This window comes from Caretta caretta, chromosome 6 (assembly GCF_965140235.1).
Source record: "Caretta caretta isolate rCarCar2 chromosome 6, rCarCar1.hap1, whole genome shotgun sequence".
In the NCBI taxonomy this organism is placed as follows: Eukaryota; Metazoa; Chordata; order Testudines; family Cheloniidae; genus Caretta; species Caretta caretta.
The window spans coordinates 69,042,655-69,060,115 of record NC_134211.1 but is presented as its reverse complement, the minus strand read 5'-3'; the positions used below and the strand labels follow the sequence as shown (position 1 = coordinate 69,060,115).

At 46.3% G+C, this 17,461-nt stretch overlaps 1 protein-coding gene across 4 annotated transcripts in view; it reads left to right on the top strand.

The window, feature by feature from the left end:
* The window catches only part of MAPKBP1 (mitogen-activated protein kinase binding protein 1), a 123,384-nt gene that overhangs the window by 71,105 nt on the left and 34,818 nt on the right, over window positions 1-17,461 (top strand). For 3 of the 4 annotated variants that reach the window (XM_075129689.1, XM_048854332.2, XM_048854329.2), the window contains exons 5-17: window positions 580-637; window positions 3,906-4,076; window positions 6,886-7,023; window positions 7,977-8,159; window positions 8,901-8,918; window positions 9,445-9,605; window positions 12,423-12,612; window positions 13,303-13,449; window positions 14,387-14,571; window positions 14,711-14,802; window positions 15,215-15,340; window positions 16,546-16,616; window positions 17,062-17,183. In XM_075129689.1, the coding sequence (XP_074985790.1) occupies window positions 580-637; window positions 3,906-4,076; window positions 6,886-7,023; window positions 7,977-8,159; window positions 8,901-8,918; window positions 9,445-9,605; window positions 12,423-12,612; window positions 13,303-13,449; window positions 14,387-14,571; window positions 14,711-14,802; window positions 15,215-15,340; window positions 16,546-16,616; window positions 17,062-17,183 (1,662 nt within the window). The remainder of the gene's footprint in view (window positions 1-579; window positions 638-3,905; window positions 4,077-6,885; window positions 7,024-7,976; window positions 8,160-8,900; window positions 8,919-9,444; window positions 9,606-12,422; window positions 12,613-13,302; window positions 13,450-14,386; window positions 14,572-14,710; window positions 14,803-15,214; window positions 15,341-16,545; window positions 16,617-17,061; window positions 17,184-17,461) is intronic. The other variant, XM_048854331.2, reaches the window with a different exon arrangement.

Genomic DNA, 17,461 nt, shown 5'->3' with positions numbered 1-17,461 from the left:
TAATTCTTGACGTCTGATTTGTGTCCATTTATTCTTTTACGTAGAGACTGTCCAGTTTGACCAATGTACATGGCAGAGGGGCATTGCTGGCACATGATGGCATATATCACATTGGTAGATGTGCAGGTGAACGAGCCTCTGATAGTGTGGCTGATGTGATTAGGCCCTATGATGGTGTCCCCTGAATAGATATGTGGAGACAGTTGGCAACGGGCTTTGTTGCAAGGATAGGTTCCTGGGGTAGTGTTTTTGTTGTGTTCTCCCCCCGCTCTCCTGCTGGTAATAGCTCACCTTACCTGATCGCTCTCGTTACAGTGTGTATGATAACACCCATTGTTTCATGTTCTCTGTGTATATAAATCTTCCCACTGTAGTTTCCACTGAATGCATCCGATGAAGTGAGCTGTAGCTCACGAAAGCTTATGCTCAAATAAATTTGTTAGTCTCTAAGGTGCCACAAGTACTCCTTTTCGTTTTTCAATAATATCAGGACATCTGCTCACCCTCTCCCCTCACGATAGACAGAACTGAAACCAGATACAGGCACCACCTCACAGTGTCCTCCTGTCTCTGTTTTAGGAAGACGATTACAGCTCTTGCTTTCTCCCCTGATGGAAAGTACCTGGTTACTGGAGAGGTAAGTGCTGAAAATTGTTTAAAACAGGTACATGTCTGTAGGCAATCCCACTGCAGGCTGGGAAGAAGTGTGGCTGCTGTAGAGCGGGAAATGGACAATGTGGGGGGGAAACTTGGGTTTAATTAAATGCTGTATCCTTTTTGACAGGGTTTTGGCCCTTATGATATCCAAAGAGCGACCCTAACTGTGCCTCTGCACTGCCTTTATGTGGGGAAATGTGGTTTTGGCTCTCACCCACTGATTCATCTTAGCATTAACCAACCTCGTCACTGGTTGTCTCCTTAAGCTCATATTGAAAGGGTTTTCCAATGTTCTGTCAATCTCCTGGGACAGACTCCTTTTGCCAGAGGCAGGGTGGAGATTCGCTGAGGATATTGGGTGCTGCTCTACCTATTAACATAGGGGAAGAAGTGAGGGACGGGGACTGGAAGTTTCTAATGGCTGGATTGAGTTTAGGGTTGCATCCCTTCGGATTTCAGGGGGTGAGCCAAGACAGTAACAATATAGTGGAGACTGAAAAGTACCTGTGGAATGGAGTTTCCAGAGCAGTGATAAAGGGGCCAGTGCCCATGGGTTTGGCAGTGCATGCTTTCCCCTTTCAAAGGTGCTTAAAGGGAGAACAAGGATGGCTGTATTGTGGGGTCTGTGCTGCATTAGAAGTGCAAGGTGCACACTGTACATGTAATGAATTTGCAGTTGTTAGATGCTAGAAACACACACAAATGTCTCCCTCTCCCCTTTTGGTCATGCTCAGCTCGCTGTCATGTGTCTCTAATGACTACTTGTCATCTGACTCCAGTACGTTGTAAGTTACTGGTGAATGTGTGTGTCACCAGTCCCTCTCTGTGCCCAGTTCTTGGAGGATATGAGTAGAAGTGGGTAAAAAAAATTTCGGCGAACAGTTTATTTGCTGAAAAATGCAGGGTTGGGTCAAATTCAGCTCATTGTTTCGGACCAAAAAAGAGGGGAAAATTCTGAAAAAGTCAAAACATTTTGATTCTTTGCTTCAAATGTCATCTAAATTTAATTAAAATAATACCACAAAAGGGTAAAACACCCTATTACAAAATGTTTCATTTCAGGTCAAATTAAATATTTGGACATGAAATGATTCCTTCCTTCCCCCGCCCCCCTGAAAATGTTTGAGGGTTTTTGTTGGTTTGGTTTGATTTAGCCATCAAACTGAAAAATCAATTATTTACCCAGCTCTAAATACAAGTCTGTTACTCCCTCAGCTAGAGCCCTCTGGCGCAAGCTGTAGCAGCTCGTGCTTTAAGCTCTGAATGTCCCTGGTTCAATCACCAGCGTGTTGACCAAGCTGGTGATGTTAGTTAGGCTGTGACAGGCTTCTCCCTTTATGCACCAGGCACAGAGGAGGACCTGTAAAAGACACTTTACCATTGGGTTGTACCTACAGAGCAGAGCTGGCTGAAAATTATCCTTATGGGTTTGTTTTTTGACCAAAAGAATGTTTGCTTTAGTTGACGTTTCATTTTTCAATGAAAAATTTCAAAATGAAAATTCAGATTTGTTTTGAAAAGTTTTTCCTTTTTATTTTGGTGGGGAAAACACCACTTTCACTTCTCCCCTCCCCCACCATTGAGGGGTGGAAGGGCGGAATAAAAACTTTAGTGGTTATTTTCCCACTGACACAACTTTTTGATTAGAAACTTTTGCAGAAAAACTACAACAGAACTGCAAAATTCAGAATGAAATGGCAAATTTTCATTTCATTTGAGTTGTTTTGCAGCATATAATTTACCCTTTTTGACCAGCTCTGCAGCCATTTCTGTGGGTCCTCTCAAAAGCATTAATTCTGAGTGTTTCTCTTGTCATGTAGTGCCGCCTGCTGGTGGCAGCTCTCAGTCTTTCCTTAGTACTGCTTCGGAAGTTCTGCAGTTAGTATGGACTGGTAATAGCTGACTAAAGAGTGTTCAGCTTGTGAAGTATCTGAATCTCGCAGGCTGAGTGTGCCGATTCTGCCTAGTGACACTAAATTGGTGCATGGCTGGATTTTCTTCAGAGGCTGACCCTCATCCCTCCATATGTGTTAGCTCTGGTCTGAGTATCTCAAATGCTGAGGAGATGGAAGCTTTCCATAGAGGAATAAATTGCTTGTCCCATGGGAGTTGATAGAGCTCACTGATGGTAGCATCTATTCAATTATTTAAAGTGTATTCAATTTGTTAAAGTCTCCGGGGGCTGAAGATCTAGAGGTTGGTTTCTTAACTCGTGTAAGTGCTTTGCAGAGTAGCTCTGTTGACTTTTGTACCATCTTGACTGTAACCTTGAGGACAGAACTCTGTCATTTGGGGTGAAAGCTGAGCTGAGTAAATTAAAATCTGACCGCTGTGCTATTCCAGGCTAATCACATTCTATGTAAAGCTGCAAAGCAAGACAATTAACTGTCTTGCATTCTGTGTTTCGGAGGCTTTGATTTTCAATCAGGCATGCCACCCCTTCACGTGAGCAAGTGACTTGCTTTACCCTGACTGGAAAAGACACCATTTTGCCTTGCTGCCATGGAGATCTTATCTTGCAGGCTACTTTTTGACAGGCTTCCATGTGAAATCTTGAGGAAGCTGTTGAATAGGGTTTCCCTGTTAATCATGTACTTGGCAAGGATTTCTGCTGGTCTTGTAAAATAAAGAGTACTTTTAAATAACTAAATAAATGATTTTTCAGGGAGACTTAGTGCTGGCAAAAGGTGCTGCATTCACATCCGTAGAGACTGTTTATCCACAGAACAAGTGCAGCAAGAAGGGGAGTGCATTTCCCCCCAGACACTGCCCTATCTATGTGCCTCAAACATAACTATGGCATGACTACCTTTGCAATGAGAAGATTGCTAATTTCCTGTGGTCCTCCCCCCAGAAAATTGCCAATGAGTGTGACAGAGTCAGTTTTTGTGATGTGAACACCTGCATTGGGACCTGGACTGAGACCTCTAAAGGTCACCATGTGTTACTGGTTTCTATTACAGAGAACAGAGATATGTGTGAAAAATGTTGATCCACTTTCTTAGTTTGGGTTTTTTTTATTATTATCTCTTTCAGTTATCTTCTGAAATCAGGAAATTCGTTAGATTTCTGACTTCTGCTGTAAATGGCCATAGAATGCCTAAGGGTTAAGCTGTGATCTAGTCCTGAATTCACTTCCAAATTGTGTTTGCTTAAAAAAATGTATGGGGATGTTGCGTATCTGAATCCATCGCAACTAGCCTTATGAGTTTTGTTCGCTGCTCTCTGTCTCCAAATCACCCCTTCAGAGTGGGCACATGCCAGCCGTTCGGGTGTGGGACGTGGCTGAACGGGCCCAGGTGGCTGAGCTCCAAGAACACAAGTATGGCGTGGCCTGTGTGGCATTCTCCCCCAGCTCCAAATACATTGTCTCCGTGGGGTACCAGCATGACATGATTGTCAACGTGTGGTCATGGAAGGTAAGTGTGCAAGAAGATCAGCTTACTGGTAGGAAAAGCCACGTTGTGCAAGGCCAGAGATGGTCTGGGGATAAATCTGGTTATAGCTCTTTCTTTCCCTGCTTCTTTTGACATTCATAAAATCAGACAAGTTAGAGATGGATGGAGATTGGGTCATCTAGTCCATCCTCAAGGAGCTAGTGCTAGATTGTTCCCACCAATATGTGACATCTTCCTGGCCAGTCAGAAGGCTATTAGGCATTGTCATACTCTTTGTGTTTTTTCCAGAGGACTGTTGGAAACTGATTCAAACTAAGATTGTGGAGGGGGGAATGGGAACTCTCACAAACCAGGAATCTGTTTTACTTTGGTTGTGGGATCCATGTTACAGACCCTGGAGAACAATTTGCTTTTATTCTGTGAGATGGAAACATTATAAACTGAGGCAAGGGGGGACTAGATACTCACCTAAAAAGTACCGTGAGTGTATGGAGATGATCAATTATGACTGTTACAGTGGCCTTAATAGTACTTGAGGGGCAGTGTTATGTTGGAATAAAGGCCCTGCCTTATCTTCTGTAAAGCACTGTGTGAATTTACAGCATTATGTAAGTATCTGACGATGACAATGATAAACATGTATCTGCTAGGGGGACCTCCATGTTAGTAAAAGAACTGGATAATCACATTCTCACAAGTTTGAGTCAGCTCCCTCTACCTCTGCAGGTAACCAGTCCTCTCTGGGAGCCATCTTAAATTTTTTTTTATACCCATATCTGTTAATCTCATGTTATGCAGCTGTAGGTCAATGTTCCCTTGAAATATTGTTAACCACTTCATCACCTTTCTCATTCTATGGTTCAGATTCTGTCTTTTCATGATCATCTTCTATATCAGCTAGTGTTTCTGTCCTGCATCTATTTCTTCTAGACAAGTAACATTAAAACATTGGCGTCCTTGTGGTCACTGAAAATCCAGTGTTCAGTCTTCAAGTTCTTCTCAATGAGGCACACAAAAATAATGATTTGAAGATGGATGTAATGTAGAGAGGCTGGGATTTAATGCTGTACCTTGACAATCAAGATTTTTATGGTCTCTGCTTTCCAACTATTATTTATGTTACAGTAGTGCCTAGAGATTTCCCCACTGATAGCAGGGTCCCATTGTGCCAGGCGCTGTACAAAAAACAATTAGAGTCAGTGCCTGCAACAAAGAGCTTACAGATTAAATGGACAAGACAGGGCAGGAGAAGGGAAGTATTGTTATCCCCATTTTACAGATGGAGAACTGAGGCACTGAGAGATTTTTTTTTAATAGATTCATAGTTTAAGGCCTGAAGGGACCACTAGATCATCTAGTCTGACCTGTCTGTCACAGGCCATTAAATTTCCACCATTACCTTTTGTATTGAGTCCAATTACTTGTTTGACTAAAGCCTAACTTGTGTTTGACTAAAGCACATCTTCCAGAGCCCTTGCCCAAAGTTATAGGGGAAATCAGTGGCAGAATCAGGAACTGATCCCAGATCTCCCAAGTCCTAGTGCAGTGCCTTAACCATAAGACCACCATTCCTCAGGCATAGGGTCATAGGAATGGCTACTGTGATATCACCGTCTTGCAGTCTGGGAGACTGACCAAGATGTTTGGTCAAGCTGAAGCAACCAAGTGCTGTCTGAGGTGCTCCCTAGTTTCCAAATGGGGAAAGGCCACAGCAGGCACCCTGATGGTGAGGACAGGGAGGGCTCCGGCAGCATTTCCTGTTTGGGGGGAAGCTCAGCAAGAGGCCCTGGAGTCTGGGCCCAAGAATGCTGGTTTGCTCCTGGTAGCACAGTCTAGCCTTCTCCACGCCCCTGCCCCTCTGACAGTGCTCTGCTGCTGACCTCCAACAAGCCCTCTGCAGTGAGACCGCTTCTGAGCCGAATGAGATGACTTCTGAGCTGAGGGCGGGCTAGTTTGGAGGGCTGCTAGTGGAAGGAAGCGGGAAGTTGGGCTCATGATTTCCTGAGGGAGGATTGAGAAATTGAAATGTTGATCAGAATGAGTGTCTGGCTGACCACTGAGTACTGCAGGAAATAGATCAAGAATTTAAACCCACAAGGGAGAGGAGAGAGAGGCAAGATCTTTGAATCCCCCCTCTGCCGCTAATCCCTGGAAATAATATTCCTGCACCAGGCTCGTGGAGAGGGAACCCCTGTAATCTAACCATTATACTCAGAAAATAACTCCTTCCTTCCTCCTCTTCCCCCAGTTATTTGATGTGCACGAAGGGGAGAATCACAGCAGGTGTAGCTGCTCTGTTTCTTTTCCCTCGGGCTGGACAGAAGCAGCATGTTCACCTCTTCTCTTGCCTATAACTTCTCTTCCACTCCCCAGGTGGAGAGAGTTATGGTATTTCTCTGTGGAAAATACCTACTGCCCATCTCGAGCACTGCACCCCATTGCTGCCCTAGGGCTGGAAGAGCTCCAGCCAGTGTTGGCCTCATGTGCTTTCAGTGTTTAGAAAGGGAAGTATGTTTTTTGTTCCGAGCGCCCTGTGATTATGAAATAGCCAAGGTGCAGATGACCATGTTACTGTAGGCACTAGTGACCCGAGAACCATTATGTGGCTGAGACAATGTAGTGGCAGGACTGAATGTAAAAGTGTGATGTCCAAACTGCCAGAGCACCATAAGTAGTGGAAGGTTTGGCAGATGGTTCATCCTCCCAGCCTGTGTTCAGACAGACTTTGAATCTGTGCCTACCGTGCATAACACCTGTAGCTGAAATGAGCCTTCTTATAAGCAGGCTATTGAGCAAGACACCTGAGCTATTGAAACAATTGTCTTTCCAGAAAAACATTGTGGTGGCGGCCAACAAGGTGTCCAGCAAAGTGACTGCGGTGTCATTTTCAGAGGACTGCAGTTACTTCGTCACAGCTGGCAACCGCCACATCAAGTTCTGGTACCTGGATGACAGCAAAACCTCCAAGGTGAGAGCTGGGAACAGGAGATGTATAAAGAAGAAGCAGTGAGTGGGGGCCTTTGTGGCTTTTATAATGGCATAAGTTAGTTCCACAGTCTGTGGGAAACAGGAGCTTCTGGTTCAGAATTGATCTTTGATTTCCTGTGTGAAGCGGCTTTAGTCTTTGATGAAGTGAGCTGCAGCTCACGAAAGCTTATGCTCAAATAAATTGATTAGTCTCTAAGGTGCCTTTTCTTTTTAGTCTTTGACTGACTCTCAAGACATAACCTCCAGTGTGCCATTATCCAGTGCCTGTTGTGTCTGGCACCCAAACCCAGGTTTCCTGTATGCCAGTGCAGGTGGTTCATAGATTCTGTGCATGGCAGCCAAATCAGGTTCTGTTGTACCCTGGCATTGGTGCTTTTCAACAGCACGTCCATTTCTTCGTGGCAATGGTTCTTCATATCTGTGGCTGCCATCTCTGGGCCCCTCACACTGCAGGGACTTGGGTCTTTGATTTGGACATGTGTGACTTGAGATATCGAGGGGCATGTTTCAAAGTGTCATGTAGTGGCTTCTATTGCTGCTGTTGGGAGGCCAAATCCCCATGTGGTACTTTGCCTGTCTATATTGCAAAGGTGCATCCACTCAAGGATAGCCTTTCGCATTTCACACCATGGATCTTCCATTGACACTGATACGTCAGTGCAAGTCACAGATTTGTTTTGATCATCAGGGAACACCAGGCATCACTATCCTCAAGGTTTCTTCCTGTGACAGGCTAACTGGCCTGTGTCAGCCAATGGCAGACACATAAGTAGCTCTGTCTCATTGATTTGCTGCTGTTGATGGTCCTGATACATTTTACAAGCAGTGGAGCTGCAGCAAGTGACCCCATCACAGCCTGTCTCTTCAGATCGCTCATAACTCTTTACTCCAGTGTGGAGTGTTTTTCTCTTAACAGTTTATTTCTTTTGGTAGGTGAATGCCACAGTCCCCTTGCTAGGGCGGTCTGGTTTGCTGGGGGAGCTCAGGAACAACTTCTTCACGGATGTGGCATGCGGAAGGGGTAAAAAAGCAGACAGTACTTTCTGCATCACCTCCTCTGGCCTCCTCTGTGAATTCAATGAAAAGAGGCTGCTCGACAAGTGGGTGGAGCTGAGGGTGAGTTCCAGGTCTGCTCCATGTACATCAGTGCCCACTGACATGGGAGGAGGAAGGGGTGGGGACATCCTGAGGCCACAAGCTGCTGCCAGCAGTGAGAGTTGCTGGCATGTGAGGAGAGCTGGAGACTTCTGCTTCTTTATGATTTTTAATTTTTTCCATTAAAGCATGGCACAAAGTAGTGGTGTGTGGTAGGGAAACCAGAGCCTGGGGGTAGAAATGGAGTCTTTTGCTTAAAGGCCAGTTGGGAAAGGGATTTTACGTAGGAGATCCTCTAATTCCTGAAAAGCTTCTGCCCTCAAGGCTTAACATTGTGATGTGTCCTTGTGGCTGTGGGAAGGCTGGGTGTGGCTTTCTTTGAGAACCCATAAATGTCACTCCTGAGTTGTCTAGGGAGGGGGGATGGGGTAGCAGCAGAGAGTGTGAGGCACTCCATCCCCTCAGGGGTTGCACAAGCTGCCCCTCCAGTGCCCCCTGCCCTCCTAGAAGCAAAAGTCTCTGCCAGAGTCTCAAGTTCAGCTCTCCCCGTCGGGGTAGTGTATTATGCTGCTGCAAGACCACCAGCCTGGCCTGTTGGCAAAGATTTGAATATTCAATTAAAGGGAGAAAACCCAAACTGTAAAGCAAGATGGATCCAGGGTATTCACACCAGGGAAAAATCTTTCCATGCTTCCCCAAGTGAAACGTGTCTTTTCTTCTTTCCTTTCTGCTCTAAAATCTGCCTTTTTCACTCCTGCTCAGAACACAGACAGCTTCACAGTAAGTTAGAATGAAGTGTTTGCCTAGACCTCACCCCATTTCTCCATCATTTTCTGTCATTTGTACAAATCTCAGCATCAAGCAGAACAATTCCATTTCTCCCACCTTTGCCCCCTCTGTACCAGGAAGCATGCCCATGCACTTTTATGGGTCTAGTTGCAGCATCCCAGTCATGATGCTGAACATCTCCCCTCAAGAGTACAAGGTAATAAACGTTCAGGGCTAGATCCCCAGCTGGTGTAGATCCACATAGCTCCCCTGAGATCTATCGAGCTGCATGAATAATTTGCTGAGTGGAGCGGACCCTCAGCGCTGTTTCCTGACTGACTGAGCAGACCCTGCAGCAGACCTTGGCTTGATGCTCCTCAGAGAGGAAATCCAGATTTCAGGCTTTTCCTTAAACTGTATGGCTTCATTTCACTCCACTTCACTTCTTTCTGATCTTGAGTGCTTCATGCTCTCTCGTTTACATGGCAGTTTGGAGAGAGAGACCCACTTGTCTTGGTTGATTTTGTGTCCTTCTCAGACTACTGTGGCGAACTGCATCTCTGTGAACCATGACTACATCTTCTGTGGCTGCGCTGATGGCACGGTGCGGATTTTTAACCCTTTGAATCTTCACTTCGTCACTACATTACCGAAGCCGCACTTCTTGGGAATGGACGTTGCCAGCGTCACTGAAGCCAGGTACCATAGGAAGGGTGGTAGGAGACTGGAGAAGCTTGGATGGGCAGAGCAGGTGCAGTAACGATTTGTGATCCTGCCCTTGCTTTGCATCCCAGGGTTCTTCCTCCAGCAAACTTTCCTTTTTACTATAAAGTGGCATTGATAAGAGATACACAGGCTTCCATGGGATGTTTTGCTTTCCACAGCTGTCCTTGGGCACTCAAACCTCCTGCCTGTCCCTCTAGTCTTTCTTCCCTCTGTCTTGTGTGTTCTGTCTTCTCCTGTCCCCATTGCTCCCCTATCTGCCTCCTGCTGTAAAACTGGCTAAAAGGAGTATCACTTTCTGAAGTGCAGATGTTGGCCTTTGAGTGGACCCTTCCTAGGTAAATTATTTTAGGCATGATTATCGCTCTGTCGGTGGAGGCTGAAATTGGAGTGAGCCCTTCACTCTTCCCTGCTTGCAAATGCATGAGCACAACCAGATCTTCTGTTGCCTTCCTACAGTACTACTCTGAAACAAACATCCTCTGGGATCCAACCTGAGGAAATGGACATTTCCACAGCCCATACACTTTTCTTTTCCAGCTAGATTAGGCATGTCAGTGACTGGCTGTCTAATGAACTGCTCTGACCCGCAGTGGGAGGGGTTCATACTGGACATGTAGATATTGGAATGAATTGTTCCTTTGTCTGTGGTGATGGCGTGTGCCTTTAGTTGAAATGTGATTCACTGCTCATATACTCCCCCTTGATCTGGAAGCATATATGTTCCCGTAATTGGGGATATCAATTAATGACAGCATATTGCTGCTTGGGCCCTGGGGAACCCCCGAGGTGATGGATAGCCCCACTTTATTTTGAGGTCATTGTTTGACATGGATTTTTTCCCACCCAGTTTTGCCATTTCCCCTCTGGTCAAGACTGGCATGGTCATGTTTGCCCCTGTGGTCTCTCGTTAATCCTACTTCCTGGGGGGTCCAGAGGGGACACATGTCAGTCTGTGGTGTGGTTTTTGACCCAAACATGCATTTCAATGGAAAACTGCCACGCTGCTCTTGTACTCCCGTGGAATCCTATGTTGTCTCCTCTGCCCCACCATCCTGTAGCAGAGGACAGTGGGTGTTGGACACCAGCTGCTTTCTGCCCAGAACATTCAGCTTCTCCTCTTACAAGTGCTCATTAGAGCATTTTAGGACATTGCAGTAGAAGCAGAGTATATATGGGCTGGGCAGTTTGATCAAGTGATTAGTCAGAGGCCCTGGACTCCAATCCTGGCTCTGCCAGTGACTCCTGGCCTTGGCTAAATCACTTTAATCAGTCTGTGCCTCACCTTTTCCACTTGTAAAGATAGGATAGTAGGTGCCCACCTTATAAAGGTGTCTGCAACCTCCACACACTTTGCGAACAGTTTTCACGACACCTCTATGAGAGCAGTACGTGTGAGCTCCATTTTACAGATGGGGAGAATGAGGCACAGATAGGAGAAACGACTTGCCCAAGGCCAGATAGCAATTCTGTTGTCGTGCTCAGAATAAAACCCAGATCGCTTAACTCCTTGTCTGCTGCTCTAACCACAGCATGACAATTACTGCATTTAAGTGCCGCTTTCTGGTCTCCTCCTCCTTAAATCTGCACTGGGCTCTGGTTCTTAATGAGATTGATGCTAGGGGAGGTTAATTGTATCCACACCTGGGTTTTAGAGCTGAAACTGAGTGGAACCTTTATTTGAGGTTTTGCAATGTTCACAATCTTTTTTTTTTTAATTTTTTTTTTATTTTTAAATAATTTTTCCTAACTTCAGGCCTGGAGAGCTAAGTGAGCCTGTTTTCATGTGACTTCCAGCCCAATTTTGCAGAGCAAAGAGGCTTGTAAAAAATAACCAAACCGCTGGCATCTTGTCTGATGTCAACCATTTGAGGTTCTCTCCTTGTGAGCTAGCACCCTAACCCTGCAATCCCACTCCTTCAGTCCCACAACATGGCCCTGGTATCATAGAAACATGAATACATAGCACTGGAAGGGACTTCCTGGATCCTCAAATCCAGTCTCCTGCTGTCACAAGCAACCCAGTCAAATAATCCTGTTCATAAACTCACCAATCTCCATTTTAAAACTAGCGAGGTTGGTTGCTCCCTCTCCTTCTATGGGAAGGTGGTTTCATAACGTCACTGAAACCAGAAGTTTCCCTGGCTCTATAATCTCAGATGGTTTTGCACAGCAGTATGATGCACCAGGACTCCTCCATCAGGAATTTTACTCCATTTAATTTCAGCTTTTATTTTTCCCTCCAGCAGCTGGGAGACTAGAATACAAGTAGGAATTCTTGTTGCCTACACTGCTACCTCTAACTCCAGCTGTTTGTGCCTGCGGCCTTTCGCTGCCAGCAACACCCTTCTTTCCCTTCGTTGCTCCCAGGTGTCTGCACTGGGAAGGACTAGGAGTCCAAAGATCTGATGGCTCCCTTGTCTTGTCTACTTCTCAGTATGCTGCAGAGCGAGAGTCTGAATTGAGCTGTGAATGGAATAGCTGGAGAGTGAAGTAAAGGAAATCAAGCCTTGCAGTCAGTCCTACTGGCCTCTCCACCGTAGGAAGTTCAGCCCCCTCTTGGGACTTTTATGTTTTAGTGTGGAAAGAGACTGGCACAAGAGGCAGATTCTCCACCTCACAGATTGTGGTTACCTCCCCAACTACTCTTCTACCACTACACCATTGTATACTCCTTCCTCTGGCTAGCGCCAAACTCTTCCCTCCCAGAGGATTTTAGCTTCAAGTCTTGTGTCCACACTCTCACCCCAGTGCTACAGAAATTAACCTTACTGTTGTCCTGTCTTTGCACAGCCGTCTCTTCTCTGGTATGGTGGATGCCAAGTATCCAGATACAATTGCCTTGACCTTCGACCCTACCAACCAGTGGCTATCGTGCGTTTACAATGACCACAGCCTCTATGTGTGGGATGTCAAGGACCCGAAGAAAGTGGGCAAGGTTTATTCTGCCTTATACCACTCTTCCTGTGTGTGGAGTGTTGAGGTAATGACGGGCTAGGAATGGTGCCCACGTACTGGGGTGAGGGGCAGCGTAAGATGGGGGCTGCCTGTATTTCCCAATAAAAGACTGCGTCCAGCCCGTGTAGTTAGGGGTGTGTTTGTGAAGGGGAGATAGGAAACTTCATGGAGTTACTTACACCATGCAAGAGCACAAGTTTTTCATGACTGGTCAGAAATGGAGGGAAGACAATGTGAAAAGGGAACAGGCAGGGGCTTTTCCTCTGCATTTTTGTATTTCTTATAACTAACCTCTCCTCGTGGATCAAATTTTGAGATAACTCCAGCTGTGTTCCAGTACCAGATGATTGTGGCAACAGTCCAGCGCTGCCCTCTTATGCTCTGTGTTTGGACTCTGTTAAGTGGTGAGGATTTCTGGCTCTCTCCCCTCCCATTGGGCTAGAAAAAAGCAGAGGGTCTTATTCAAGGGACCATCTATGTCCAAGTAACTCCACTCAGCATTTGTTTATTTGGAATGAACATGAAGCTGTGATTTTCCAGCCAGTATGAGAGTGAATTGATTCTAGGTATGCCGAGTTTCTGTTGTCCTCTTCTACCTATTTGATACAGAGGGGGCAGCTATCTGGTCTGGCCTTGTTTTGGAACTTGCTGTTGGTAACTAGACTACCAGGCACAATGATGTCTCACTTACGGTTTGTTTGTTATGTGCCTCTAGGTGTATCCTGAAGTGAAGGACAGCAATCAGTCTTGCCTGCCCCCAAGTTCATTCATCACGTGCTCTTCTGATAACACCATCCGTCTGTGGAATACAGAGAGTTCCAACATCCATGGCACAGCTCTGCACCGGAACATCCTCAGCAATGTAAGACCCCAGACTCTGCAGTGGCCTTTGGTTTCCTTCTCCCTTTTACACATAAGTGTCCACTTTAGGGCCCACAGTTCACATAAGGGGAGATGTGTGTCTGGGAAGTTACTCAGACCTGGGGAAATGTAGGGGCAGAGATAAATAATAGCATTTTGTAAGAGTCTTAGGATTTCATATTCCAGAACAGTTCAATGTTTCACCAACGCTCGTCTCTTCCAGAGGGTCTCATCTCAAATGCTTCAGAAGACAGTGTAACTGTTTCTCTCTGTGCTCCTAGCTCCGTAATGCTTCTAATTGTCAGGGTTGATGAAAGGGTGTTGTATGGAAATTGGGCATCTGGATTCAGAACCATTTGACTCTCATTTCCTCACTATGTATAAACAGTGACGTTAAAGGAGAAAAATCTCATGCAGCACAGTGGTTGGGTCAAGCAATTTGCTTCTGTACCGGTTATGTGACCTAAGAGAGCTGCTACACCACCCAACTCTCCAGCTCCCTTTCTGAGCAATCTGCACACTGTGTAATAGACTCCTACCTATTTTGCAATAGAGATTCCTGATGACTTGGCTCATCTCACGTTATCACTAAAGAACACCTGAAGTCGTTTCCACCACACCCCATTCTGGTACTGTCTAGCCCTGAGGTGTCTGTCTGTGACACAGAAAATGCAGCTTGTTCCCAGCACCGAGGCTGCTTGTTTTGTCCAACTCCTGTAGAAGGGCCATAATATGACGTTGCTGTGCTGACTCCCCACTCAACTTATCTCTCCCCGTCACTGCTGAGTAGCTTGCTGCTGTGGGCCTCCCTCCCAGATGGGACACATTGCCTATTACTGCCACTGAAAGGAATAGACTGGCCATTGCTCCAGTTTCAGGAGGAGTCTGCCTGCCACGCTTTGCTTCGATACTTCACTGTCCCCTTCTCTCTTTCCAAGGACCTGATGAAAATCATCTATGTGGATGACAACACTCAGGCCCTGCTGGACACTGATTACAACTCTGGCGGGAGCGCAGACAAGGCTGACATCCAGGCCTTGGACACGAAGGTTGGGATTCGCACACTGTGCGTGAGCCCCAATGGAGAGCACCTGGCCTCGGGCGACAGGATAGGCACTCTCAGGTATCCCTAGGGCTTCTGGAGGAGAGTTAGGATGGGGTGGGGGTGGGGGTGGGGATAGGCATAAAGACTAGTTTGTGTCTCTCATTTTTCACTCTGTGGTTCCACTTTCACACTGAAATCCATCTGTGTCCTATTTCAGGATCCATGAGTTGCAGTCCTTAAGGGAAATGCTGAAGGTGGAAGCCCATGACTCGGAGATCCTCTGCCTGGAGTACTCCAAATCTGACACAGGTAAAATAGGGCAGAGCCTTTATTCCCACTGATTATTTGTGCACCCCTTATGATGTACTGACTTGTGTATGTGTTGCTAAATGACTCCATTCTGACCATCATGTGTAACAACCCTCTACTGATCATCTGCTCCGTTAGGTCGCGGAGTAGAGGCCATTCGCATTGCAAAAAAGGTCCTAAGTTTGAAGCAGACTTCCTCATCTTGCTGTTAGGTAGCCGCAGGTAGACACAGATCATTACTTCCTCTATCACAGTTGGAAACCCTGAGGACGTTTCCTTGTGCACATCTGTTTACTTGCACTAATCTATGATGATCTTCTGTAGCCTAACTTGAGAGGATGTTTAAAACCGTGACCAAAGGAGCAAATTACTTCTGAGTGAAGGTTTCACCCTCTTGTAAAATCCTTGGTAGGGTTGAAGCTCCTGGCATCAGCTAGTCGGGACAGACTGATCCACGTCTTGGATGCTGGGAGAGAGTACAGCCTGCAGCAGACACTAGATGAGCATTCATCTTCCATCACAGCTGTGAAGTTTGCAGGTAAGAGATCCTGTACTCCCCTCTGTACTGGCGGGAGTGAGATCCCAACAGCAGCAGGAATACTGCTCCTCTCCCATCACAGCTGTGAAGTTCGCAGGTAGATATGTTTAACCTTTTAATCACTTGGACAGATCAGGCTACCTTTCCTTCCCCTTCCATAGCTAGAAAGGTCAGAATCACCTTATCCTTTCCCTCCATATTTCTTTGGAGAGTCGCATTCTCTAATGATCTTTTTTTTTTTTTTTAAACCCATCACAAATGCCTACACCCCATTCCTGTTCTCCTGGCTGAGAGAGACTGGGTTGAAGCTCTCTTCAAAATGTAGCAGTACCAGCATTAATTGGCCGAGAATATAGGGCAGGTGGTCACTGTGGGGGGATGGAGTGCCTCATGCCGCTCAGCAGCAGAGCATTGTGCCTTCACAGCTCTCTTAGTTACTGATGGCTGGAGGAGTGGCAGGCAGGGACTGAAAATTGTACTTGAGTCTCTCAGGTGGCAGGGCAGGGCAGTGCACTAACCGATGACTACCATTTCAGCCCTGTAGCCAGGTTCGACCCTGGTGCATGTAGGTGCAATTTCACTGACGCTGAAGTTATGTCCATTTTCTATCAGGACTGAATGTGGCCCCTTTAACTAAATTTGGAAAGATTGTCATTTCTGCACACTGAGTGCGAAGCAATTTCTAGGCTCTCCGGTTGGTTTCTAAGGAGGTTATTTTTTCGCAGTGCAGGAAAGTCTGGTCTTTCAAAGGCAGAAATGGGAGTGGCAATAAGAAAGAACTGTAACATTGGATTGGTCAGTTCGTGCAGCATATGTTCCTGGGCTGTTCTCAGAGCTACCTTTTCTACCCACATCAGCAGGGAGTGCGTAGTGTCCAGAGAATAATGCCACTACAATGATATTGAAGTGTTGAGGGACACTGCAGAATCAAATATCTACCTGTTGCATGATGGGTCTGCTTGCTCACTGAAGCCTATGTGGAATTCATTGTGGGTGCCTTCTGGGCTAGTGGTGGTGGAGACTGTTCCTTCTCTAGGAAAGAGAGGGCTTCTGCTGTTCTGTGTGCCATCCTGCAGGGCTGATTTACAGGAGCAGGGGGCAGGCATAGGCAAGTAGGAATGGGGTAAATAGAACATAATCTCCTCCATTGCTTGTTGGGTTCCTGTTCATTTACTGACCCCTTTCTGTTTTTCTCTCTCTCCCAGCCAACGATGGGAAGGTGCGAATGATCAGCTGTGGAGCGGATAAGAGTGTCTATTTCCGTACTGCACAGAAGGTAACTTAGTTATAGCCATCACATGCTTTTCTATAATCTCTGCACCGAGAAGCTCCTTCAAGGAATGGTGTGCGAGCAGTGTTTGTTGCTATTCCAGTCCCGGCCTCTCCCAATGTGACAGTGTAGGAGATTGTTAGATATGCTAGCCACAAGGAAGTGCACAGCTGCTCCAGTCCCAACTTCTCCCAGCAGCAGTCACTGCAGGGAATGGTTAGGGAACCCATTCCTCTTCCCAGCAGAAGTCATCGTAGGGAATGGTGCAAGAGCATTGGTTGTGGGAAGACCTTCATTGCACCTCCAATCACCACCTCTCCCAGCAGGAGTCACTGTAAGGCATGGTTTGCTTATGCAGGCTAGCTGCTTTTGGGGAACTCATGCACATTTGAAAGTTTGTTATGACTAGTTAACTACATGGCTTTCACTAATTTTTAACCCCTGTGCTCAGACGGGCGACGGGGTCCGGTTTACCCGGACACACCACGTTGTTAGGAAGACCACTTTGTATGACATGGATGTGGACCCCAGCTGGAAATATGCTGCTATTGGCTGTCAAGACCGTAACATCAGGTTGGTTCATATGTGGTTGGATTTTGGTGCGCTCCCAGGAGTTGGGCAGTGATAGGTGGTCTGGGTTGCATCGCTGCTTAAATGGAAGCTTTGCTCCTAAATATAACCTGCCTCTTAATGAATGGGCCACAGCCATCTGTACTGGAACTAGTTTGCTGCTGCACTCCTTAGCTTTAAGTGGTTTCCATCATATACTACAGGGTTTACAGTTTGGTTCAATAGCTCTCAGCACCCCCACTGTACAAATTGTTCCAGCACCCCTAGCCACAGCTGTCTTA